Source organism: Camellia sinensis, chromosome 4 (genome assembly GCF_055761805.1).
Source record: "Camellia sinensis isolate YWXY chromosome 4, ASM5576180v1, whole genome shotgun sequence".
In the NCBI taxonomy this organism is placed as follows: domain Eukaryota; kingdom Viridiplantae; phylum Streptophyta; class Magnoliopsida; order Ericales; family Theaceae; genus Camellia; species Camellia sinensis.
The window spans coordinates 203,077,750-203,104,691 of NC_138964.1; the positions used below are offsets into that span (position 1 = coordinate 203,077,750).

At 30.5% G+C, this 26,942-nt stretch overlaps 1 protein-coding gene across 1 annotated transcript; it reads right to left on the reverse strand.

Annotated features, from left to right (window-relative positions):
• Window positions 1-504: 504 nt before the first annotated feature.
• On the reverse strand, window positions 505-4,200 carry LOC114292833 (transcription factor bHLH25-like). Its single transcript, XM_082923032.1, has 5 exons — window positions 4,167-4,200; window positions 3,591-3,637; window positions 2,597-3,091; window positions 1,302-1,673; window positions 505-1,029 (listed from the first exon to the last, which is right to left on the reverse strand). Exons 2-5 carry the CDS (start codon window positions 3,624-3,626, stop codon window positions 955-957), a joined length of 978 nt encoding a protein of 325 aa, XP_082779158.1. The 5' UTR covers window positions 3,627-3,637; window positions 4,167-4,200; the 3' UTR covers window positions 505-954.
• Window positions 4,201-26,942: the final 22,742 nt, after the last annotated feature.

Sequence of the window (26,942 nt, forward strand, 5' to 3'; positions counted from 1 at the left end):
AACCTTTTTCACTCATGTTATATTCATACTTAGGAGTAACATTATTGATAACGTTATTCAATATTTGATTGCATATTTCACGTTTGATGAAAGTTATATGATTTTTCTTCATTTTCATACTCGCTTTTTAATTGAAAATAAAAATAGTCTATATACTATGATCTTCCAAAGTACAAATGATTATTATTGTTACTTTTCAACATATTAAGATATTCTCTAATTGAATTTTGAAAATTTAAATTATTAGATGATATTTTTAAAAAAATTGTCCCAATATGACATTTTTAGTCAATGTACATCATTTACCTATATATTTAGAAACTAAATTTTTAAAAGAAGATAAATAAATAGATGAAATAAAAATACTATAATTGACATAATATATCATATGAAAAGATTAGATTATTTTTTAAGAGGAACAATACCTTTAATAGTTGCTATATATATAAACTTAATTAATTGACAGATTCAATGTTTTGAACGCCTTAATATGTAGAATAATATCAACAACTATATAACTAAGAATACAACTGTGTATTTTCACATATGAAGTTAACTCAAAAAAAGAAATAGCAATGCGACTCCCACGCGCTCAACTAGTTTTATAAAAAAGAGACAAGCCACTCTTGTCCAAAATAGACTTTTTGAAAGCAAAAATGTTACAATATTGAACGCACAAAACGAATTTGATTAAGGGTTCGTTTGGCAAGAAGAGTTTGGGGCTTTTTTGGCTATTTTAGTCACAAAAGACAAAATAGGCTATTTTAGCCACAAAAAACAAAACATCACATCCAACCCACAATCATTACACTCTTCTCTCACAAAAAAAGTCAAAAAAGCCAAAAAGCCAAAAAGCTCTTCCCAAACTAAGCTTTTTAGCCCAGGCTAAAATAGCCAAAAAAGCCAAAAAGCTAAAAAGCCAACCCACTTCCCAAACGGAGGCTAAGTGAGACGTCATAGGAAATTCAAAACAACTGATCTTAAGTTTTTCACAAGATCCTCGACAGTCATGTGAAATTCTTCATCCACCTACGCAAAATGAAGACGAATTGTAATAGATGAATAGAGATCTTTTTTTTATTGGACAAAAATTACAACAAAAGGAAAGAGATAATACACCTTTCCAACTACTAAATAAAATTTTGCTTTGCATGAGAAGAAAATGGTATCAAGTTAAGTAATTCATGTAAAACTTTGTTAGACCTAAATCAAAAATGCATAAGAAATAATTAATGGAAAATATTTCAATGATATATAATAATTTTCTAAAAAAATGCCATTCTTGTACGTAGTAAAAGTACCTGAGCAACAATAGTTATCTCGAGAGCTACGCCAAATGGAAGAACACTACTGCTGACGACATTCAGATGAAGCGTTGGCATTTTGCTTAATATTTTTGCTACTACGTCACCATTTTTCTCGCAATGGATTCTAAAGAGAACATTTTTCTCTGAAATTTTTGCTTCAATCTCAGGAGACAATTTCTTGAAGTTTTCGTCCAAATTCTCATCAGATGAAATATTGTCATCTTCCCAAGAAGGTCCACATTTCATTATTGAATGTATAGTAGGTTCCACCAATTTTTTCTTTGCCCCATTCTCTAAAGTTTGAACATGTTCTTGAAGATGTTTTATGTACTTGATAGCATCTTCTAAGATGGAAGCTTTGTCCATCTACACATAAATGAACAACAATGTGTAACACAAGGACATAAAAGGTTTACCTTTAACAAAAATAAATAAATAATAAGCAAAAACTTTCTTTCTATTTTTATCCCCTCCTTTTTCTTTGTTTTTTTTAATTATCATGAAGTTTACAAATATCAAAACCTACAACAACCCTATTGAGTGTGAAAACATTATTTGTGAAGTTGTCAAAAAAGAAAGTGGTGGGATTAAATGTATCATGTGGCCCACATCACTTTAAATTTAAATGTTCACCACCTATTTCATTTTTTTTTTTTTTTTTTTTTTTTGACTATTTTCCATGCAACTTGTTTGGACTCATCAACAACTAAAATAAATCTAATTCACATACTTTGCTTTCTGACAACTTTACGTTTTCATACTCTACACCATAGTTGTGTTAGAGTTTGCATTATAATAGCGAAACAATAAGCCTTGAAATACAAAAATCAAAACATATGGATAGATAGAATTATAATAATTTCTTGACTATGGCCCTGTTTGACGTATCTTATTTTCAGCTTATTTCAATTTTTAACTTAATTTAAACTATTTTGATGTGTTTGGTTTAGTTTAACAATACAGCTTATAACTTTTTGTAAGTCAAAAATCAACTTATTCTTTAAGTAGAGGAGGAGAAGCTTAATTTATAAGTCAAAAATCAACTTATGTTCACAGCTATAAGTTATAAGCTGTTAGGGTATAAATTATAATCACTTTCCTACAACTCTACCAAACGGAGCCTATGTTTACTACTAAAAGATCACATCCTATTGTGTCTTTGATTTTTATGTTCCAAGGCTGATTGAAAGTGAAATAGACATTCATGATTATTTTTTTTTTAAGTTCTACTAACAGGAAAAACTTTTCATTGACAAATCAAAGAAGTGATTCATTAATATTTACAATACCTTCTTTAGGCCTGGAATGAGAGCTGAGAGAGAAATGAGCTTTTGGTTGAGCCTTTCTCGACGCTTTCTCTCTGCCAAAATGTGGTTTCGAGCTTGCACTGGTGCCCTACTTGTGGCACAAAACTTTTTGGTTCTATTGCAACTTTTTAGTGTCTCGTTTAGGTTCTCCTCTGAACTCTGTGAACTCAACGATGAGAAATTTATATAATCCGGAGACATCGTGTTGTCTTCCTTAGGATTTTCATTGAGCTGTAGTGAGTTGGTCGATAGTGAACTTGATTGCCCCAATAAAATAGCATTTTTATTGTCATGAGAGTTGTCGTTGTTGGGCTTGAACTCTTTGCCCAATTTTGAGATATTAGTTTCAATGTATGCGCTCTCATTATTGAGAGATGCATAGACTTCTGGGGAGAAACACGTAAAATTGATCTCGTCAAGTGAATAATCAACTGAATCCACTTGGCATTGACAGATGAGGTTGGAATCTTCCATTTCCTATGAAATTCAACAAATTTCCGTAAACATTAAGGGTGTGTTTGGTTTGATTTTGGAGATAAATTTTCAAAAAAAAAATTTGGAGAAAGAGTTTAAAAATTTTTTTGGTTTGGTTGTATATTTTGAAAATAATTTTGAAGTATGAGAATTTGAGATGTTTTGATATTTTGTTATAGTCGAGTAGATGTGTATGAGAAAAAAAGTGATTGAGAATGAAAGAGGGGAGAGAAAAAGTGATTGAATGACGTATAAGAGGGAGAAAGTGATTTGAAATTTTTTTTTCCAACATCGCTAAATCAAACAAAATTTTAGAAAAATTATTCTCAAAAAAAACCAAATAAAACCTAAAAGTTCTTACTATTAAAAGAATGAGTTTTTGTTAACCAGCACTTGAAATGGTCGAACATTTTTATAGAACTTAAAAATAATCGTGCATTTTGTATGTAATTATTTATTTGTGCAATGGGTGTTGTCCTATTTTCATAAATGAAAAACTTACCAGATCATGTAGCCAATCAGTGGACAAGATATCCATTACTGTAGCTTCTTTGTTTAATCACACAAAAACAGGATTACCTTAGAAGTCACGGTCAAATGTAACAAATGAAAGTTGCTAAAAACCAGTAAAGCATGACTAGAAATGAAGAGAAGTTCCCAATATGTGTCTTCTTATCAATTTTTTATTTTTTTGCTCAATAAGAAGCAAAATGATGTAATAGTGATATTTTTTAAATAATGAGCCAATTATTTTGGCTTGAAATGAAAGAACACATCATCGTGCATAAAAAATTTATTATTTTGAAAATTAATATGATTAGGTGAGTGTCAATAATTGTATATGTTGGAAAAGAGAGAGCTTAGAAACCGGTTCTCATATGATATTGATCACCATAAGAAGCAAAGCAACAATCGAGTTTTTAAAAAATTATGTAGATGTGCAAGGCCTTTGGATGCAAAGCACAATGGTACCCCAAAAGATCCATGAATATATATATATATATATATATATAATTTGCTTTGTTTAGGTGATCAAAAAGTTAAAAATTAAAAAGAAATAAAAGAAAAGAAAGCTTACCTTGAAAAGGAGAGGAGGCTTTTCTCTTGGCAATGGCCGGAGATGGAGAACTTATATCTTAGGCTTTGACTTTATAGTGACAAAAATTATTGGTTAATTGCAAATGTGAATAATTGAAAAAAAAATTAACAATAAAACAGGTTAGTGGAGTATATAAATGGCCAGATATTTCTGATCAATCCTCTAACGCCTTGTTTGGAGACTTAATATTTTAGTCAAAATATCAAAAAGTGATTATAAATTATCATATCATTCTCTCTATTTTTTTAAACATCTTTTCTTAAAAAATTATAAAAATATTAAAATAACAAGTTCATAAACGAGGCCTTATTAAAAAGTTGCATTAATATTTTTGAGGGAATTTTGAAATAGTGGGACAGATTAAAAAAATTACAAAAAATGTGGGGTGCAAGTGATTTTGTGATAGAATTCAAGTGAAAAGGTTGTAGGGTTTGAACCTCTCCATGTTTGTGTAAATTTTTTTTCTCCTAATGGGATGTAATTCCCCCTATTTTTTTGATAATACAATTAATACATTTTAAAAATATTAATTTTAATGAATTTAACGCTTTGTTTGTTTGGATAGAAAATATATTTTTATATTTTTTGGTATTTGATACAACGGAAAACGAAAGTAAAATTATATATATATATATATATATATTTCATTGTCAATAGAACACATGTCTATTTGGACAGAAAATATTTTTTAATTTTAAAAGCCGAAAAGCATCTTCAAGATTAAAATTTTATTAATGTTACCACACCACTACTATCATCACTCTCAGCTCCACCACTACACCACCATCAGCACGGTCATTGCCGCTATTACTGTAGTCATCATCGCCGCTGTTGCCCCATCACCATCTCACCACTTCCATTTCTACCTTCATTTTACTATCACCATCACGAAATATAAAAAAATATTTTTTTTAATTTTAAAAAAATAAAATAAAAAAATTATATTATTTTTATTTTTATTTTTTAAAAATATATTAATATTTTTAAACAATAAAATATAAACATTTTAAGTAGAAGAGAGTATTTTTTTTTTTATAAATGCTACATGCCAAGGAAATGACCGAATGAATAATCAATCATCTAACGGGACTGCCACCGAAAAAGTGTGGGTCCCACCACTAAACAACTGTCCTGCTCTCACCAGACAGAGCACGTGATCTGAAAAAAAAAAAAAAAAAAAAAAATTGAAAATCACTTTTTATAAAGCACAAGAGTGTGTTCTCTGCGAAGAGACAAGGAACTTTTCAACTGTACATCCGCATTTTCACCTTTTTGTAAGAATTTTTTTTAGGATTTTTTTTATTTTTCGAGCACATCCTCTCATTTCTAAATATTTTTGAATCTTATTTAATTTTTTTTTTCTTTTTTATTTTGAGACATTCTAGTTGTTTGTCAAAAATTAACTGAAAAATGTAAGTTTGTTTATTAAGGGCTATTTTGAGAAGATGGTTATAATCAATTTTTTGGTAAAAAATTACTTATAAACAGCATATAAGCAACTTTTTTATGAGAGAGGAAGTGGGTTATAATCCGGAAAGTGAATTATAACCCACTTCCCAAAAGAGGCCTAAGCGGCACCTTTAAAATGGCACCTTCAAGGTATTTGTTGAAAGTCCTCTAAGAAATAGCTTTGTTTATTGACCTTGTTTGGCAAAAGTTAAAATTAGACTTTTTAGATTAAAATTTACAAAAAGACAAAATAAGTTAAAATAGTAAATAATACAAAATGTCACATCAAATCTATAATCATTTTATTTTTTCTCTCACAAATATCACATCTAACTACAATAAAATTCAATCATCTTTTCAAACACAAAAATTTTAACTCATTGATTTTTTTTTATTAATAACAAGAAAAAATTCCATCTTGTAGCATAAGATCAAACAATGTCAATGCCTTAAGCTTTCAAAATAGATAATGAAAAATGTAGGTGACGAGCAGTAGTTCAAATATCAGATTTTGCAAAAAGTCTTGATAGATTGTACTTATCATGTGCTGATGCAATATGCAATTTTTTGACAATTTGATTTGGGTGTTTCTAGTAGAGGTGTTGGTCTAGTAGATGATGAATGAAATAATAATAATGGTTTAGAGACTTCACTCTAGGAGATGAACCAAATATTTTTTGAATATTGCTTGACATTATATGAAAGTGTACGCAAATTATTATTTTTTTAATCTTTAAAATGTACACAAATGTATGTAATCAATAGCAATGCCTGTGAACTTACAAATGTAAAACAAGATCAAATGATTACGTATCTTTTTGTAATGAAGTTGTGTAATTCTAGTGTTATTTTATGATTAATTTGTCTGTGTTGCTACTTGATTTATTATTTGTGGTTGATGGTGGTAGTTTGAAAAGTTTAGCATTGCAGAAAAATTACAAAAGGTTATATTTTTAACCTGGAAAAAAAGTTCAACATTTATGGTTAAACAATCCTAAAACTTGAAGAAATTTATACAGTAACAATCAAAAATCTATTACAGACTTACAATTCACTCACTACGCCAAAACAGGGCATTAACGGCGATTTTTTTAACGGCGATAACGAAAACCGTCGTTAAAGGTATCATTAACGGCGGTTTTATTACCGCCGTTAAAAAAACCGCTGTTCATGCCCACTTTTAACGGCGGTAACAAAACCGCCGCTAATGCCCAATCATTACCGCCGTTAATGACGGCGGTCTTTGCCGGCGAAACTCCGACGTGCTCCGGCGAAACTCCGGTGAGCTCTAGCGAAACCATCTATAATAAAGTAAAAGTAATGTTTAAATATTTATTTAGAGAATATATTTCATGAATAGTGGCTATGGTAGAGTGGTTAGTGTGGGTGGATGAAAGGTTGAGGGTTCAAGACTTGGGGAGTGCAAGAAGAAAAAATTATTTTTTGAAAAATTTGAACCTATTTACGGCGGTAAAAAATCGCCGTTTTTGGTCGACTTTTAACGACGGTAATTTACCTTTTTACGACGATTGTACTTTTTCCGACACGCGTATAAGCGGCGGTAACAAAACCGCCGTTAATACCGCCGTTAAAGGCTTTAACGGCGGTTTTACAGCCTTTAACGGCGGTAAAAAACTGCCGCTAAAGCCCAATTTTGGCGTAGTGACTATTTCAACCTTGTATTTTCTGAGTCCGGATCCTCAGCCGTGGTTTCCTGCGGTGCCTCCTGCCATGCTCCAAAACGACGTCGTTTTGGAGCTTTTTTCTTTTTTCTTTTTTCTTTTTTTTCCCCTTCTTCTCCATCTCAAATGTTTGTGAACCCTCTGACCTGAACCAATATCCAAAACCAAATTCAAACAGACTCAGACGAAGAACAAGAAGAAGTGCATTCAACTTGAAGCTTACATTCTTCATCGACAAAGCCTTAGCTCTCGACTCACCCATTTGACTCCTCCAATTTGTTTTCCCTTATACAAGAAAGCAATATAGGTGTCATAGAACTCAGGCGAAGGGCGATGATGATTATGCATTTTGTGAATTTTTTTGGGGATTTCTTTTTTACCTTGATTTTGGTAACAAATAATAATAAGTATTTTTTTTGAAATCTGGATTGTAAGATGTATTGCAAGTTCTTGTAAAAATATCTCATTGAATATAGTTGGTGTGAATTTTGGGTTGTATGATGTAATTAGTTTTTATGTTGAAATCTGGGTTTGTAAGATGTACTCAAAGTGTTTGTAAAAATGTTTGATTGAATATAGTTGTTTCATTTTGGTTAACAAGTTCCTCACTAGTGAAAACTGAAGGCATCCCAGAACACCATTTTTCTTTTGTGAATTCTACCACTCTGGATGATCTTTCAATTTTTCCTCACTTTTCCATCAGTCTTTATGTACGCTGACTTATGTACTCTAATTTTTGTGTAGTACTCTACTGATGAGAAGTTGGGGTTAAATTATCTGTGTTGCTGGGTGGGAAGGCAATATGTGAGAAAACTCAAGAAATAAGCATGTTTCCAATTGCTTAGTACCTGAGTTTGCATGTCATCTTCAGTGACAATGTTACCAACTATACAAAGAACAAGAATTAGCATTGAAGGAGATGGGTGGCTGAAATTCCAAAAACTTCAATGTTAGGGAAAAAATAACAAATAAAAGAGAAGACAAAAGTGGAATGTCCTCAATGTTTAAAACTTAATTGAATTGATCTTAAATGTTTAAACTTCAATATTTAAAACTTAATTGAACTGATCTTTAAAAAAAAGTTATGATGTCCTCATGTTTTTAGAAAATGGTAGGAGGTGAATCAGCTTTGGTTCTATCAGTTACATAATCATTGCCATAGTAATGTCATAATTCCAAGCATTATTTCAATTGACTTCTTTAACTTCCTATCATGCTTCCCCTCCCTACACCTCCCAAGTCCTAGAAGAATAACAAGAACACCAATTTTTTCAACTATTAGAGTTAATTACATCTTCATTGTTAGCACCATCATCATTAGCACTTGCTCTGCAACAGTCAAAAATATAGCAATAAAAAAAAATCCACACTTGTTTATGAAGAAAATAAACAAGAGAGGGTGAGGAACTTGTTAACCAAAGTTAAACTACATTCAATCAAACATTTTTACAAGCACTTGGAGTGCATCTTACAAACCCAGATTTTAAACTAAGTACATCATACAACCCAAAATCCATACCAACTATATTCGATGAGACATTTTTACAAACACTTGCAATGCATCTTACAATCCAGATTTTAAAACAAATATTTGTTATTATTTGTTACTAAAATCAAGGTAAAAAAAAATCCCCAAAAAAATCTACAAAACACATAATCATCATCGCCCTCCGCTTCGTCCTCCAAACTGCCCTCTTCATCGCCATCGAATTCGTGAGTTGAGAGCTAATTCTTTGTCGATGAAGGATGTGAGCTTCAAGTTGAATGCACTTCTTCTTGTTCTTCATTTGAGTCTGTTTCGAATTTGTTTTGGATATTGGTTCAGGTCAAAAAGCTGATAGAGAGGTTAGAGAGAGAAGAAGAAGAAGGAACACAGGGAGGAAATAAAAAATAAAAAATAAAAAATGCTCCAAAACGACGTCGTTTTGGAGCATGGCAGGGAACACCGCAGGAAACCACGGTAGAAGATCTGGACTCGTCTTTTCTTTCAAGACTATTAGCAAACATTTAGGTTTGTTTGGTTTATGGATTTGAGTAAAGATTTAAAAAATAAATAAATAAATAAAAAATAGGTGAAATATAAATACATTTCATTTATGGCCCTGTTTGGTAGGGCTTATTTCTAACTTATTTCAGCTTTTAGCTTAATTTATGTTATTTTGATATATTTGGTTCAACTTAACAATACAGCTTATAGCTTTTTGTAAGTCAAAAATCAACTTATTCTTTGAGTGAGGGAGGAAAAGTTAAATTTATAAGTCAAAAATCAGCTTATGTTCACCGCTATAAGTTATAAGCTGTTAGGTTATAAGTTATAATCACTTTCTCACAATTCTATCAAATGGAACCTATGTTTCACTTACCTTTTTATTTTTATTTTTTAAATTTTTATCCAAATTTATAAATCAACCATATCATTAGGGATTTGAAAGTAAAAAATAAAAAGGTAGGACACATTTTCTTTTTTCAAATCTGACTCAAATTTATAAACCAAACACAATGTTAGAATATGAATTTCTCAATAAAAAAAATTCATTATTCAATCAAAAAATAAATAACCTAAAAATATATTATCCTTTGCAAAAATTAGAAGATGAAAGATTACCAAAAATTTAAAAATAAATTAAAATTTATAATTTTAACAAATTAGATCATAGAATTACATCTTACAAATTAAAATTTTAGTTCATCAACCCTCTTCGCTGCCACTTTTCTTCGGCGATGATTTTTCCTTGTCTTCAATGATGATTATTCCGCTTTCAATAGACTCAAATAAGTTGAGGGGTTTTGGCGATTTTTTTTTTTTTTTTCTTTTTATCTCTCTACCACGTGAGAGGGAAATGGGAGTTGTTTAGTGGTGGGACCACTCTTTTTAGGCGGCAATCTGGGTAAGTGTTTGGGGGCGTGTGACACTATTGTTTTTTACCCCCACATTCCAAAATCTATACCATCTATATTATATATTAAAAAAAATGAGTTTTTTAATGGGAAAATTGGTCTAGGGTCCCTCTCCTACTTTTCGTAATGGAAGAGATCCACAAAATTATTTTTTGATGTCTAAGGTCCCTAAACATATATCAGAGAAATTTGCCTCTTTGTCTCTACTCTACTCTCTCTCTCTCTTCTCCTCCTCTCTACCCTCCTCTATGACCTCTTCCTCAACACCTTCTCCTCCGACTCCTCCCTCCGCGCCGTCCGGATCTGCGACCCGGCCTGCCTTTCCTTCTCCAATGGCAAAGGACGAGACCATCACCTGCTGGATCTGAATCCTCCGGGGATCTGATCGCGGTGATTCGAGCGATTGAGTCCGATCAGTCCTTGACTGTGTAAACCACGCATGCATCAACCCAACAGACCCCATGCCCCAGCAGTCACCACTCCGAATCTCCGGCAGCAGCACCTACAAGTGAAGAGATGAAATACCAGAGCTGGCCACTCTTTCATCAGATGAGCCGAGGCCAGAGTATGAACTCGCAACAGAACAAAGAAACAATCCATTACAACCACGTTCAAGCCATGTCCTTGTTTATTTAACTTCAACGCAATAAGTGCTGGAAATGTAAAGCCCAGTGAGACTGCAGTAGTTATGAAGAAACCCAGAGAAATTTCACTAGGAGAGCTTGGAGAAGATGGGTTCGAACCCCGAAGTCCTCTTGGTGTGGTTTTGGATTGGAGCTTGGGGCCAGCTTTTAATTTACATATATATATATGTTGCTATTGTTGTTTATTTACTCAATGGAGTGAATTGTTGATAACTTTTATCTTGCTTTTGAATCTAACCTGACAATAATTCTAGTCATAAACAAAATTGACCAACCAACTGCTGATCCAGATCATGTTAAAGCTAAGCTAAAACCAGAGAATTTCTCTGGACCAACCTAGAGAAATTTCAGTTCAAACCAGAGAATTTCTCTGGACCAACCCAGAGAAATTTCAGTTCTAACCTGTAATGCAACTTTAATATTGATTAAGGTTACCTTTTTACTGATTACTAATTAGCTTTGTCCAACAAACTTCACAGGATGATGAAGATGAATTGACTATAAAAGTTATAGAGCAAATGATTGGACAAACATTTGTCTTCCAAATAAAATTGACAGAATCCAATATCCAAAAGCCAAACTCATAATTCACTGTAGCAAAAGTTTTCACAATTAATTATGCGCTTGAGTGTAAATATTATCTCGACATCATTGAAAAGGTAAAGCTTACATTAATCTTACACTTTGTGTTAGAATGCTACCAGTTAAATCTACTTTCCGCTTCAAAGGTAATACTTTATCTATCTAATTAACAAGCTTAAAACTTCTGAATTCATGTTTACATTGTTACTAACACTTACTTCTCTACAGATAAGGACAGAAAATCCTCAACTTGAAGAATCAATGAGGAAAAACCAGCTTAGATTGTAAAGCACATTGATGTTGGAATGCAGCCCCATGGCTCTAGCTGTCTTGTAGACCATCTCAGGTGTAGTATATAGCAAGAAAGTGAGTTGAGGTAGGGAAATTCTTATGTTAAAAAAAAAAGGGGCAGAGAAATTTACAGTGGGAAGTTTAGGGAAGTCCAGAGAAATTTTGAAAATTTCTCTGGAAAGTCCAGAGAAATTCTTCCCAGAATTTCTCTGTACCAATTTTCTCTGAGTTGAATTTTCTCTGGACCAATTTTCTCTGAGTTCAATTTTCTCTGGACCAATTTTCTCTGGATTGATGTTGAGGGACCTTAGACATCATGAAAATATTTGATGTCCTTTATACTATAAAATCATAATATCAGGGACCCTAAAAAAAATACCTCTTTTTTAATCTCAAATTTTGTAAGAGTTTCAATCTCCTAATTTAATTTTTTTGATTTTTTAATTTAAAAAAAAAATCTTAGCATTTATTAATTTCTCCCAACTCCCAAGTCATACCCTCATAATAACACTTTAATGTATTACAAACAAACATAAAAAAAATTCTTTGAAATTCAACACATATGAATTTCTTGAAAAGTTCCAACACATATGATTATTATCCCTCATAATAACACTTTAATACATTAAGAACAAGAATAAAAAAAAATTCTTGAAAAGTCCAACACATCTATACTATATATTAACCAAAAGGGAGGTTTTTAACTCCAAGACCTGTGGGAGCTTCAATATGTCAATCCTAATTTTCTAATTTTTTGTTTTTTTTAAAAAAAAAAAATTAACCTCAGCATTTATTAACTTCTCTCAACCCATAAGACTTTTTGACTTCTGTCATAATTACTGCAATACCTTTTTCAAAACAAATAATTTGCATATTAAAAAAAATTTAAAACAAATATAAATATCTATATCTGTATCTATCTATTTAGACTTTTTGACTTCTCTCATAATTACTGCAGTACATTTTTCAAAACAAATAATTTGTATATTAAAAAAAATTAAAACAAATATAAATATAAATATCTATATCTATATCTATCTATTTATTTATATCTATCTCTAACCCACAAGTTTTGTGGGAGTTCTAATATCTGAACCTTAATTTCTTAATTTCTTTGATTTTTTTTGAAAAAAAAAAACTTAGCACTTATTAAATTTTTCCAAATCTTTTTAACTTCTCCAATACACACACTCTTTTTAACTTTTCACATACCTGTTGCAAACAGTAAGTCTCATTTTTGACTTCTCACTTCTATACTTTCAACTTCAGTGATCACGTATGCAAATAGTAAGTTTTCTTTTTGTTTTCTCCTTCTTGACTTTTCCTTTTGTTTACTGTTTTAATATTGTACTTAGATAGCGCATAAAAATATTTGTGATTTGTCTAGCGAATAAAAAATTATAATTTGATTTTTTAATATGATTGAAGTTAGATAAATATAAACCCTCACAAAGAGAAAATTGTGATTATAATTAGTTGAATGATTCTTGTAACACCCTCAAAATAATAACATTAAACCCATCAAATAAGACATGCACTAATATGTAAAAGTTCCACATTCTTCCATTTAACAGAATTCCATTACATAAGTATTACATGTTAACAACAAAAGCAAATACCCTAAGGGCTTACAGCTTTCCAAGTTAACACTTGGTTACAACAAAAGAGTACTAACTCATACACATTAAGCCCTTGGCTTGAATATACATGTAATACATCAAAAGAACAAAATAACAAAAGTCCGCCTGCCTCTAGCCTCCCAAGCTACGTCCTTGGAAGTGGCATGCTACCTGTACCTGAAAATGATATTCCCATATAGGGTGAGCCACAGCCCAGTAGAAATATACTAAACCAACCATGAACAATGACTAAAAGATTAGCAATTGATAGATGGCCAACACAGATACATTCACATAAATCACATATTTATGTCATACGACTTATGAGTCCAAGTTACCTTTCATTTTCCCTTTTTCAACAGATAGGCATATGAGCACTACCCACATTCTCAACAGATATGTATAACAACAATATCCACATTCTCAGATAAGCAAATAAGCTATATCCACACTCTACAACAGATATGTATAACAACAATATCCACAGATAAGCATATAAGCTATATCCACACTTCACAAAGATAAGCATATGAGCTCTATCTTCACTTCTCTAGATAAGCATATGAGCTGTATCTACGGAGTTCATCCCCTATCTTCTCCCAACACTATCCGGTTTAGAGGTACATCCCCCATCTTCCCCTAAACCGCGGAGTACATCCCCCATCTCCTCCTCTACACATAACGTATACAAACACATTGGTTCTATATACAATCACTCAATACATGCAGTTAATGTATTCTATCAACCGTCAAATTCCATGACACATTCCATTGATTAGTTTCCGTTTGCCTAATCATCATGCATTGTCTATAACAATCACGACTATCCTCCACCGATAGCCCAAAGCAGTTATCTCTAAACAGAAAATAAATGCACAATGGATATTCAATCAACATTTCATTTCCTCATCTCTCACAATTAATTATCCCAATTAATCAAACAATGTAATTAGGTCAATTCCCATAATTAACATTTCAACCCTTAGGTCTCATTTTCATCAATGATTTAGCATTCATTCCATTTCTCTATGCCAAACATGCATCTAGGTTTATTATGAATAAAACCCCAACTTTTGTAAAATTGCACAAAAGCCCCAAACTTTTACCAAATTACCAAACCAACCCCAACATCTCAAAATACTAAAATTTAAAGACAAAATCCATAGAGAGGAGTAGGATATCCCTACCTCGAAGTTTGAGCCAAAAAGGAGATGAAGACTCGAAGATTAACGTGCTCCAAATCCAAACTTTTTCAGATTAAATCAAAGCTCTCAACGCCCTCTATCTTTTTAACAAAGGCCCTAGGCTAGATTCACACTCTAGGGAGATCAATTCTTAGAGAGAGTGTAAGTTTAGAGAGAGAGTGTCTCGGATCAAGGGTTTGAAAGAAAAATAAAGTGAAAAAGTGATGTTTCAAAACGCTACTGTCCGTTGATATAAAACACTCTCGCTCGAGCGAAGACTTGGTCGCTCGAGCGACCAGACACAGAAAACTCTCGCTCGAGCCAAGAAACTCTCGCTCGAGCCAAAAACTCAAACCTTCAGGTCTGCAACCAGAAGCACGCTCGAGCGACATACCTCTCGCTCGAGCGAAGAACAAACCCAGACCGCTCGAGCCAAGAAAAGCTCGCTCGAGCCAAGAAATGCAACTCTCAGGTCCAGAACCAGACGCCATCACTCGCTCGAGCGAAGCCACTCTGGCTCGACCCACCAGACACAAACTCAACTCTCGCTCGAGCAACCAACTCCTCGCTCGAGCGAAGGTCCAAAAATCTAGGCAGCAACACTAGGCTCCCAAACACAATCAACCTGTAACAAACCTGCCCAACACATCCTATAACTCAATAAACAAAGTAAAGAGGATGCAAACTAGATAATAAACAACTACCAACATCCACGGACACATGTCCGGATCACTGTACAACAAGGGTAAACCCGGGATCGCTATAATTCTTTTTTTTAATGTGATTGTAATTAATTTAATAGTTCTTTTTTTTTCATTTATTTATTATATTATGTAAAAAATGTGATGTGATTATAATTTTTTCAATGACTCTTTTTTTTTAATATGATTGTTGTAGTTAGTTTAATGGTTTTTTTAATGTTATTTAATCTTTTTATTTATTATTTTAATTTTATTTTTGATTTTTTTAATATGATTGAAGTTAGATAAATATAAACCCTCACAAAGAGAAAAATGTGATTATAATTAGTTGAATAATTCTCTTTTTTTTTTTAATGTGATTGTAGTTAGTTTAATAGTTTTTTTTTCATTTATTTATTTTATTATGGGAAAAATGTGATGTGATTGTAATTTATTCAATGGCTCTTTTTTTTAATATAATTGTTGTAGTTAGTTCAATGGTTTTTTTTTAATGTTATTTAATCTTTTTATTTACTATTTTAATTTTATTTTTAATATGATTGAAATTAGATAAATATAAACATTCACAAAGAAAGAAAATGTGATTATAGTTAGTTCAATAGTTCTTTTTTTCATTTATTTATTTATTTTATTACGGAAAAAATGTGATGTGATTGCAGTTTATTCCATGGTTCTTTTTTTTAATGTGATTTAATCTTTTCATTACGGAAAAAATGTGATGTGATTGAAGTTTGTTCCATGGTTCTTTTTTTTAATGTGATTTAATCTTTTATTTACTGTTTTAATGGTTTTTCTTTACAATTATTTATGAAAAAAATATGATTGTAGTTAGATAGCTTAAAAATATTTGTGATTTGATTTGATTTTTTTTGTGATTTGATTTTTAAAGTACCAATTATTGATAATGATTAGATTGTATTTTGAATAGGGGTGTCCGCGGTTCGGTTTGGGACGGTTTGCGGTTCGGTTTGGACCCGCCCGCATCTATGCGGTTTGGGGAAAAGTCAACCCGCAACCGCCCGCAATGCGGTTTGCGGTTTGTGCGGATAGGGTTGGCGGATGTGCGGGCGGTTGCGGGCGGTTTGCGGATTGAATTTTTTTTCAAAAATTATTTTTAAACCCTTTTTTTTCCTCCCATTTTGTCAATCTTTATTTTGGACATTTTTCCTCATATTTTATAAAATGCTCCAACATTAATAATTAATGAATTAAAACTTATAAAAAACTTACAAAATAAAAAACACAACAAATTCAATTCGAAACCTAAACAAATCACTCAAAATCTACATTCATCATTAACTTACATTCATCCTACATTCATCATTCATAACCCAAATAAAAAAAATGCTACATTGAAAATTCTACATTCAATATTCATCATTCCTAACCTAAATACAAAAAAAAAAAAAAAAAAAAAAAAAAAAAAATTCTTCATTAACTTACATTCATCCAAAATGCAAAAAAAAATAAAAATTCATTAACTTACATTCATCCAAAACCAAAATGCAATTAAAAAAAAAAAAATTTGTTGTTAAACTTCATTCAATACAAACCCATGAAATAAAATAAAAACATTTCAATTCCAATCCTTCATTCGCATCCAATCCAACTTTCACAAATTCGAATTCCAATTCCAATTCCATGCATTTGGTTGATGAACCCTACACAAAAACAAATTGAAAAAATATAAACTTTAATCTTCAATTAGAGTAAAAAATAAAAAGATAAACAAATGTCTATATATTTCATCTCAATATAGTAACAAAATGTATTGAGTATATGAAAAAATTACCAATGATCAAATGGATATTAGAGATCAATTATAGCATCAACATTATAGGTTGAAGTTGAAGATGAGCTCGACTCCAAAGTACCTAATTAGGAATCAACAAGAGAAGATTAATAAAACTTACATTAGAAAATGAACAATACAAATAAAAATGAAGATAAATAAATTCTCATTTACCCGAGTCATATTGCTCAAATTCCTCCACATCATCCATCGCCTTTCGAAGAGAAATTGGAAGGTTGCTTCGAAGCCAATTTTGAGTACATACAAGAGCTTCAACCATAGAAGGTGAGAGTGAACTACGAAATGGGTCAAGAATACGCCCTCCCGTACTAAAAGCCGACTCCGATGCAACGGTAGAAATAGGCATGGCCAACACATCCCTTGCAAGTTGTGATAACACCCTATATTTGGTTGCATTCACCTTCCAATAATCCAAAATCTCAAATGTTTGATTCTTTGCAAAATGTTCAACCTCGGATAAATATTGTTCTAATTCCGACTTAGATCCACTAGTGCATCGCCCCTCCAAATAGGAATTAAATTGGGAGTCAACTAAAGAATAGGGATCATCATCATCATCATCTTCCACCATATTCACAACTTCACTCACACTTGGAAGTTTCTCATTTGAAGGATAAAGTGTGACATAATGGCTATACAAACGACTCAAACAACTCTTAACCTTGTCAACCATCTCTTCCACCTTCTTATTATCTCCAAGAAATAAATTGGAAAAACAAAACTCCAAGTATGTCATTTTTTTGGTAGGATCAAGAACCACTGCAACATACAACAACAAATTGATTTTACTTCCATCCCCCCAATACTTGCTAAACTTTAGCTTCATAGTCTTTGTCATTGAGCTCAAAGTATCATCCTCCTCCAAAATTAATTGATTAATTTTGCTTTTAATAACAAACATCTCTTTGTAAAAAGCATTGGAACTAACAAAGAGAGACCCCGAAAATTTCTTAGTTGCAACATAAAATAATTTTAGAAACCTCAAAAAAATTCTACACTTTTTCCAATCCAATTCATTCGGACTTCTTCTTATGCCACCATCAACATCAATGAAATAAGGTTCAAAGTTGGAATCCACAAACTTCAATCGGTTAAAAGCCTTCTCATACTTTTCGGCGGCCTCTAACATCAAATAGGTAGAGTTCCACCTAGTTGGTACATCTAGGCATACAAGAGCTTTTGAATCAAGTTTGAGTGTGGCCGCACATTTCTTAAAAACATCATGCCTTTGAGGAGAAGACCTCACATATCTCACCGCAAGTCTAATGTTGGCAATAGAATCATCCATTTCTTTCAACCCATCACTCACAACGAGATTAAGAATATGTGCACAACAACGCATATGAATAAACTCATGTTGCAAAATAGTCCCCTTCCAATCTTTGGTTATCGTTTTCAAATATTGAATGGTAAGATTATTAGAACTAGCATTATCAACTGTTAAGGTGAATATGCTATCAATGTTCCACTCAATCAAACACGACTCAATTTTTCGACCCAATGTTTCTCCTTTGTGATCCTCAACTTGTTGAAAATTTATGATTCTTTTTTGAAGTTTCCAGTTATCATCAATGAAATGAGCAGTTAAACACATGTAACACAAATTCTGAATAGATGTCCAAGTATCCGTAGTAAAGCAAATTCTACGACCCTTCATGGCCTTCTTTAACTTATCCCTTTCATTCTTGAATATGTTGAGCACTTCTCTAGATATGGTTTGACGAGAGGGAATTGGTGTGAATTTGGGTTGCATGACATTACAAAATCTTCTAAACCCAACACCCTCCACAAATCTAAATGGTAACTCATCAATGACCACCATCTCCGCAAGAGCCCTTTTACAAGTATCAAAATTAAAAATTGTTGCTACAACATCAACACCCTCTTCATTTTGTTTCGGTCTAAGATTTAATGTTTGTTGACCATCTGTATCCCTATTTGGATATTCTTTACAATTGGGTGTATGACTCCTCAAATTGCTAGTCCCATGAAGCCTAGAGTCAGCCATATACTCTTTCTTACAATATTTACATACGGCTCTACGCTTCCCATCGGTCCCTATAACCTTGTCAAAATGATCCCAAACTGTGGATGGTGCTCTCCCCCCTCCACCCTCACTCTTTCTCTTTGGGGGTCTAGGAGGCTTAGGTTCAGGTTCAGGTTCAGGTATGGGTTCGACTAAGAGGGGATTCATTTGAGAATTAGAGGATTCCGGAGGTACAAGATTGATTGCGGGAGATTGAATACTATCCTCCATTTAAACTGGATTACAAAAACAGTCACACATAAATATAACAATAATTGTGAAGTATTTCACTGATTTAATTTAAATAATCATTTAGAGGAATCTGTTGATATTTGGATTAAAATTTAAACTGGGAAAAAATTGCACCTACATATTGAGATACTTATCAACATAAATGGTAGAGACCCTTCATATTAACAAGACATTAAGAAACAAGATTGGAGCATTGTCTTTCCTAATCCTACTACTTCCATAATTAACAAAGAAAGCTAGTCAAGCATGATATTAAACAAGCTTGGTAAAATTATCAAAAATGCCAGTCACAAATTCAAGGTATTGATTGCACATCTATTACTACTTTCCTCTATCAAAGGAAAATATAATCAATTAAAAACAAAAGCCATTATAAACTTTAACAGCACTAACTTGAACCATATCACTTCTTACACTTCCAATCACAAATCTCGATTGCAATAGCTAGACATCCCAAACAAAAAACAATTTTGGCACAGACATTCATCACAGATTTAATACAAAAAACAGGTTCATCACAGATTCATCGCAGATTTAATTCAATCCAATACCATAGATTTAATTCAATCCAATACCCAGATTTAATTCCAAAAATACAGATCTATTGCAACAAAAAAAAAAAAAAAAAACACAGACATTCCAAGTTTGGCACCACAGATAAAGCTCTAAAACAGATCTCTAACAAAAAATAAATAAAAATACAGATCTGTTCCAAAAATACAGATCTCTGTTTATGAACTGATTTCAATATTTGAACTGATAATCCCTATTTAAACAAATTTATGAACCGATTTCAATATTTGAACAGACATTCCAGATAATCCCTATTTGAACTGATTCATGAACTGATAATCCCTATTTCTAAACAAACAAACACAAACAGAGATCGGGGCGAGAGAGAGAGAGAGAGAGAGAGAGAGGCTTACCTGTGAGAGAGAGCCGATCGGTGTAAATGCAAAACCAAAGAGTAGGAGACTGTGAGATGAGAGAGTGAGGGAGATGAGATATTGAGAGAGACAGATCAGAGAGAGACAGATCAGAGAGAGACAGATCTCAATATGTTCAAAAAAAAAACCAAAGATCGGGGAGAGAGAGACATAGACAGAGATCAGAGAGAGGGGCTTTACCTGTGTGCGATGAGGTCGATCGATCGGTCGATCTTGTGAGAGAGAGACTCGATCACTGAGTGCGCAGATCAAAATCGCGAGTGAGAGTGAGAGAGAGACCGAGAGGAGGAGAGGAGATACAGTTCTCTGATGAGTGAGTGTGAGTGTGTGAGTTTGATTAGATTAGGGTTTGTCTTGTTTTGGACGATCAGATTTGAAGGAAAAAAAAAGTGGTTATTTTGAACGGTTAGATCAGATCAGATTAAAAAAAAAAAAAAAAGAGTTTTATGCGGGCGGGTTGGGCGGGTGCGGGTCAAACCCGCAACCCGCCCGTAACCCGAAATTTACATAAAATCCAAACCGCACCCTACCCTAATGTGTTTGCGAAACCGCCCATACATGCGCGGTTCGGATCGGGTAGGGCGGTTTGGGCGGTTCGGATGACCCTATGCCCAGCCCTAATTTTGAAAAAAAAATTGTAATTGATTTTTTTAACTCACTGTGTTTTTTGAAAAACAAAATGAATTGTACTCATTAGGGTCACATAATGTCCCAATTATTGGTGATGTTTATCTCCTTCTTGACTTCTCACTTCTGCACTTTCAATTTCAGTGACCACGTATATAAACAATAAGTCTTCTTTTTATTTTCTCCTTCTTAACTTTTCCTTTTATTTACTGTTTTAATATTGTAGTGAGATAGCGCATAAAAATATTTGTGATTTGTTTAGTGAATAAAATATTATAATTTGATTTTTTTAATATGATTGAAGTTAGATAAATATAAACCCTCACAAAGAGAAAAATGTGATTATAATTAGTTGAATGATTCTTTTTTTTAATGTGATTGTAATTAGTTTAATAGTTCTTTATTTTCATTTATTTATTTTATTATGTAAAAAATATGATGTGATTGTATTTTGTTCAATGACTCTTTTTTTAATATGATTGTTGTAGTTAGTTCAATGGTTTTTTTTTTTAATGTTATTTAATCTTTTTATTTAATATTTTAATTTTATTTTTGATTTTTTAATATGATTGAAGTTAGATAAATATAAACCCTCACAAAGAGAAAAATATGATTATAATTAGTTGAATGATTTTTTTTTTAATGTGATTGTAGTAAGTTTAATAGTCCTTTTTTTCATTTATTTATTTTATTATGGGAAAAATGTGGTGTGATTGTAGGTTGTTTAATGGCTCTTTTTTTTAATATGATTATTGCAGTTAGTTCAAAGTTTTTTTTTTTATAATTTTTTTTAATTTTTTTATTTACTATTTTAATTTTATTTTTAATATGATTGAAGTTAGATAAACATAAACACTCACAAAGAAAAAAATGTGTTTGTAGTTAGTTCAATGGTTCTTTTTTTTTAATATGATTGTAGTTAGTTAATGGTTTTTTTTTTTCATTTATTTATTTATTTTATTATGGAAAAAATGTAATGTGATTGTAGTTTGTTCAATGATTTTTTTTAATGTGATTTAATTTTTTATTTGCTGTTTTAATGGTTTTTCTTTACAATTATTTATGAAAAAAATATGATTGTAGTTAGATAGCATAAAAATATTTGTGATTTGATTCGATTTTTTTTGTGATTTGATTTTTAAAGTACCAATTATTGATAATGATTAGATTGTATTTTGAAAAAAAAAATTGTAATTGATTTTTTTAACTCACTGTGTTTTTTGAAAAAAAAATTATTGTGTTTTTTTAACTATTAATTCACTTAATTTGTGATTTGATTTTTAACTCACTGTATTTTTTGAAAAATAAAATGAATTGTACTCATTAGGGTCACATAATGTACCAATTATTGATGATGATTAGATTGTATTTTGATCAAAAAAAACTGTAATTGATCTTTTTAACTCACTATGTTTTTTAAAAAATAAATTATTGTGTTTTTTAGTTATCAATTGAATTAATTTGTGATTGATTTTTTTAATTATTGATGATGATTAGATGGCATTAAAAAAATTGTGATTTGTATGATTGGAGTTATCTCCTTTTGTTTATAATTTTATTTTTTAATATGATTGAAGTTAGATAAACATAAACGCTCACAAAAAGAAAAATGTAATTGTAGTTTGTTCAATGGTTCTAAATAATCTTTTTTATTTACTATTTTAATGGTTATTTTTTTTATTATGAGAAAAATGTCATTGTAGTTAGATAGCATTAAAAAAAGATTAATGATTAAAAACAATTCCATAAAAAGTCCAATACATATGAATTTATTGAAAAGTCTCAACACATATGATTATTATCCCTCATAATAACACTTTAATACATTAAGGATAAGTATAAAAAAAAAATCTTGAAAAATCCAACACATATGATTATTATTAAAATATTAAACTTTAATATAATATAAAAAAACAAGACATTTAATTCCTTAAAAAGTCCAACACATATGACTATTATCAAAATATTAAACTTTAATATAATATAAAAAAGAAAAAAAAGAAGACATTTAAAAATCACAATTTACATATACAGATAATTGTAAATACAACCCGTGCATAGCACGGGTGATATGCTAGTATGATTATTATCAAAATATTAAACTTTAATATAATATAATAATAAAAAAAGACATTTAATTCCTTAAAAGGTCTAACACATATGATTATTATCAAAATATTAAACTTTAAAAATCCACATAAGAAAAAAAGAAGGCATTTAAAAATCGCAATTCACATATATAGATAATTGTAAACACAATCTGTGCATAGCACGGGTGATATGTTAGCACTATATATTAAATTAAGTTAGATATGTTAGCACTATATATGTAAACCTCAAGGCCTGTGGGAGTTTCAATATCTCAATCTGAATTTTTAAAATTTTTTATTTAAGAAAAGAAATTCAGCATTTATTAATTTGGTCAAAATTTTCTGATCAACATTTATTAACTTTTTTCAATCCACATGTCTTTTCACATGCCTGCATTTATTGATTTGGTCAAAAACTCATGATCAGCATTTAAAATCACCTCATACAAATAATTATAGATGCAATCCGTATATAATTACTGCAGTACCCTTTTCAACTTCTCCCATACACTATGGATAGTGATAAGATTATTAAATTATTTTTATGAAAAGTCTTAAAAAACATAATTCATATATTAAAAAAATTTAAAACAAATACAAATATCTAAAATTATTCCGTGCATATCACGGGTGATAGGCTAGTATTATGTATTAAGTAAAAGAGAGTTTTTAACCCTCAAGATTTATGGGAGTTTTAATATTTTAATCCTAATTTTTTAATTTTTTGATTTAAAAAAAAAAATCTCAACATTTATTAATTTCTCCCAATCTTCATGTCTTCTGAAAGATTTGGTCAAAATCCCCTCATAATTAAACTTTAATGCATTAAAGATCAGCATAAACAAAATTCCTTGAAAATTTCAACACATCTATCTTTCTATAATATATTATCTATCTATCTATATCTATGCTATATATTAAGTAAAAAGGGGTTTTTAACCCCCAAGGCCTGTGAGAGTTTCAATATCCCAATCTGAATTTTCTAAATTTTTTATTTATAAAAAAAAACTTAGCATTTATTGATTTGATCAAAATCCCCTCATCAATATTTATTAACTTTTTTCAATCCACATGTTTTTCTACATGCTTGCATTTATTGATACAATCCCCTGATCATCATTTAAAACCCCTTCATGCAAATAATTATAGATACAATCCGTGTATAGTTACTGCAGTACATTTTTTAACTTTTCCCATACATTATGGTTAGTGATAAGATTGTTAAATTATTTTTATATAAAATCTTAAAAACATAATTTATATATTAAAAAAATCTAAAATAAATATAAATATTTATAATTATCCCGTGCATAGCACGGGTGATAGGCTAGTTTTATGTAAGTGTAGAATTTACACAAACTTACATGTGTGTAGATTTCATATTTATGTGAGAGATCTAATAAAAAATTTATTAAATTATTTAAAATTCCTAACCTACCTCTCTAATTCTCCTTGCAACTTAGGAGTTGTTTAGAATATTTTAAATACGTGTATTTTTTTACTTTTTATGAAATATGAGTTGAGTTTGAAGTGATGTAATAAAAAAGTAATGGGACTTAAATAAGATAATATAATTTAAATATGATAGTTATTTTTTGATTTTTTAAACCTAGCTTTAATAGTTACAATAATACACAAAAATCAAGAAAAATCAATTGAGTTTGAACAAAAATTATTGATTGATTTTGAGACGCTGCGTGACCATATGCTATATCAACAACAATGATTCATATTATTAAAAAAATAATCACTAATAGCATTAATGTATTAGGAATGTCAAAAAAAATAAAAACACAAAACATTGCCAAATCATTAGTGATGTTATTAAAGCACCACTTTTAGTGTTCTCAACCATTTTTCCTATATCAATTACAATTCATCATATTTTCTCATATTTTTAATCACCAACATAAATTTATAAATTTTACTATTTTTACTAATCACAATATGATTAAGGCAGCACACGACAGTATCTCAAAACCAATCAATAACTACTCCAGACTGCGACATATATGCTTGATTCAAGGTTGATTTGGAAAGTTGGTTAAAATTTAATTTTTTTACTTTTTTATCTTTTTATACGTGTTTGGTTTCAGTTTCCTGAATTTAGTTTTTTAAAAACTGAATTTTTTGTTTTTGTATTTTATTTGTTTTTAGTGAATATTTTAAAAAATTTAAGTAATTTTTTTTTACTGTTTTAGATGCAACTTACTTAGATGTATCTAAAATAATAAAGTATTTGTGAAAAAATATTTTAAAAAATTAATACATACACAAAACACAAAAATAATGTATTGAATTTTCGTATTTTTTTGGTATTTATTTTTAAAAAAAATTCACAAATATTATATTTTTTAAGTATATTTATGTTAGGTGTGTCTAAAAATTTTAAAAAAATGCTTATAATATTAAAAAAAATTCATTAAAAATATTAAAATATGAGAAATAAAAAAATAATTTTTTTTGAAAATTATTTTTTAAAAACTAATACCAAACTTAAAATAAATTAAAAATTAAAAATTAACTTTTTTTTTTTTTTTTTCTCTCTTTTCCCTCCCAAATTGCCCCCTCATTGTGAACTGAAGTCTGAATCCACAAAGCCAAGCTGCTTTTCTTTCCGGTTTTGGTTGGTAGCTCGAAATTTAGTGGCCCTAATGGCCCTAAATTTCCATATAAGGCAAAAAAAAAAAACAAGGCAGAAAAAAAAAAGAAAAAAAAAACAGACTTAACCCAAAAAGGAAATTAGGGCCATTAAGGCCACTGTTTTTAGGGCCACAATTCATTTTCCTTTTCTTTTTCTTTTTTTTCTTTTTCCCTAGGTTCTCGAGTTGTAAAGGGCTTTAGAAAAACAGATTGGGGTTATTCTAGTGCACCAAGGATCCTCTAGAGTGAAATTTTCCTAAAGTTTCCTAGAGTGCTACATTGTGTGGTTGAGATTTACTGGCAAGTCACATCAGAAAAATTGATGTGACTTACCAGTAAATCTCAATCACACAGTGTAACACTCTAGAAAACTTTAGGAAAAAATCACTCTAGAGGATCCTTGCTCATTCTAGTGACCATACACACGTGAATCTGTGTGATCTCACTTTATATAAGAAATTTGGTAAAATATTTATTAAAATATTTGAGATATAATATATTTTTCAAAAGATTGGAAGCACTAATTATAGACCTCTAAAAAAATTCTAATAATGTGTGAGTCTTACAATAATATGATATTTGTGTCTTTTGTTTTTTTTTCATTGTCAAGCCATTAAAATGCTGTTTAAAATTTAAAAATTAAAGAGATGTTTATTTCTGACAAGTTTAAATTGGGGAAACAGAATGCTGGATATCCGATGGATCCAATCTCATCCTCCTCCTCTTTTTCTTTTTCTTTTCTTTTTTTTTTTCGGAACTCAATGGGTCCAATCCATTCAGGCTGTGTTGTTTGACAACAAGACCTCCACACCCCCATGGACAAGACACGGTAGGTCGGTGGCGGTCCTCATCTCAGTTTGGTTCAAAAATTCGAAAAATATATGTATATATTATGTTTTTTTTTTTTAAAATTACTATCCAAATTCTTGAATTAAATACATCGATAAAATTTTAAAAAAAAAAAATATTAAAAGACCAATTCATGTCGTTACGTGAATCGTTACTAAAAAAATCGTCTTACAAAAATTTTAAAAAATATTTAGTGGTAATTTTGAAAATATTATTAATAAATACATTTTAAAAAATAATAATTTAATGATTAAAATATTGATTTTCTCAAACTAAAATTTTAGTTGTAAAAGGATAATAATTTATCATTAAATATTAAATTTTGGATTGTTCCAAGAAGAAGATTAAAATCTAATTTTTACACTTTTTTAAAAAATATATACAAAAAATGTGAAACATGATATTACCCAAAATAGGTTAAAAGTTGAAAAATGACACCATATTTCCAAAATAGTCCT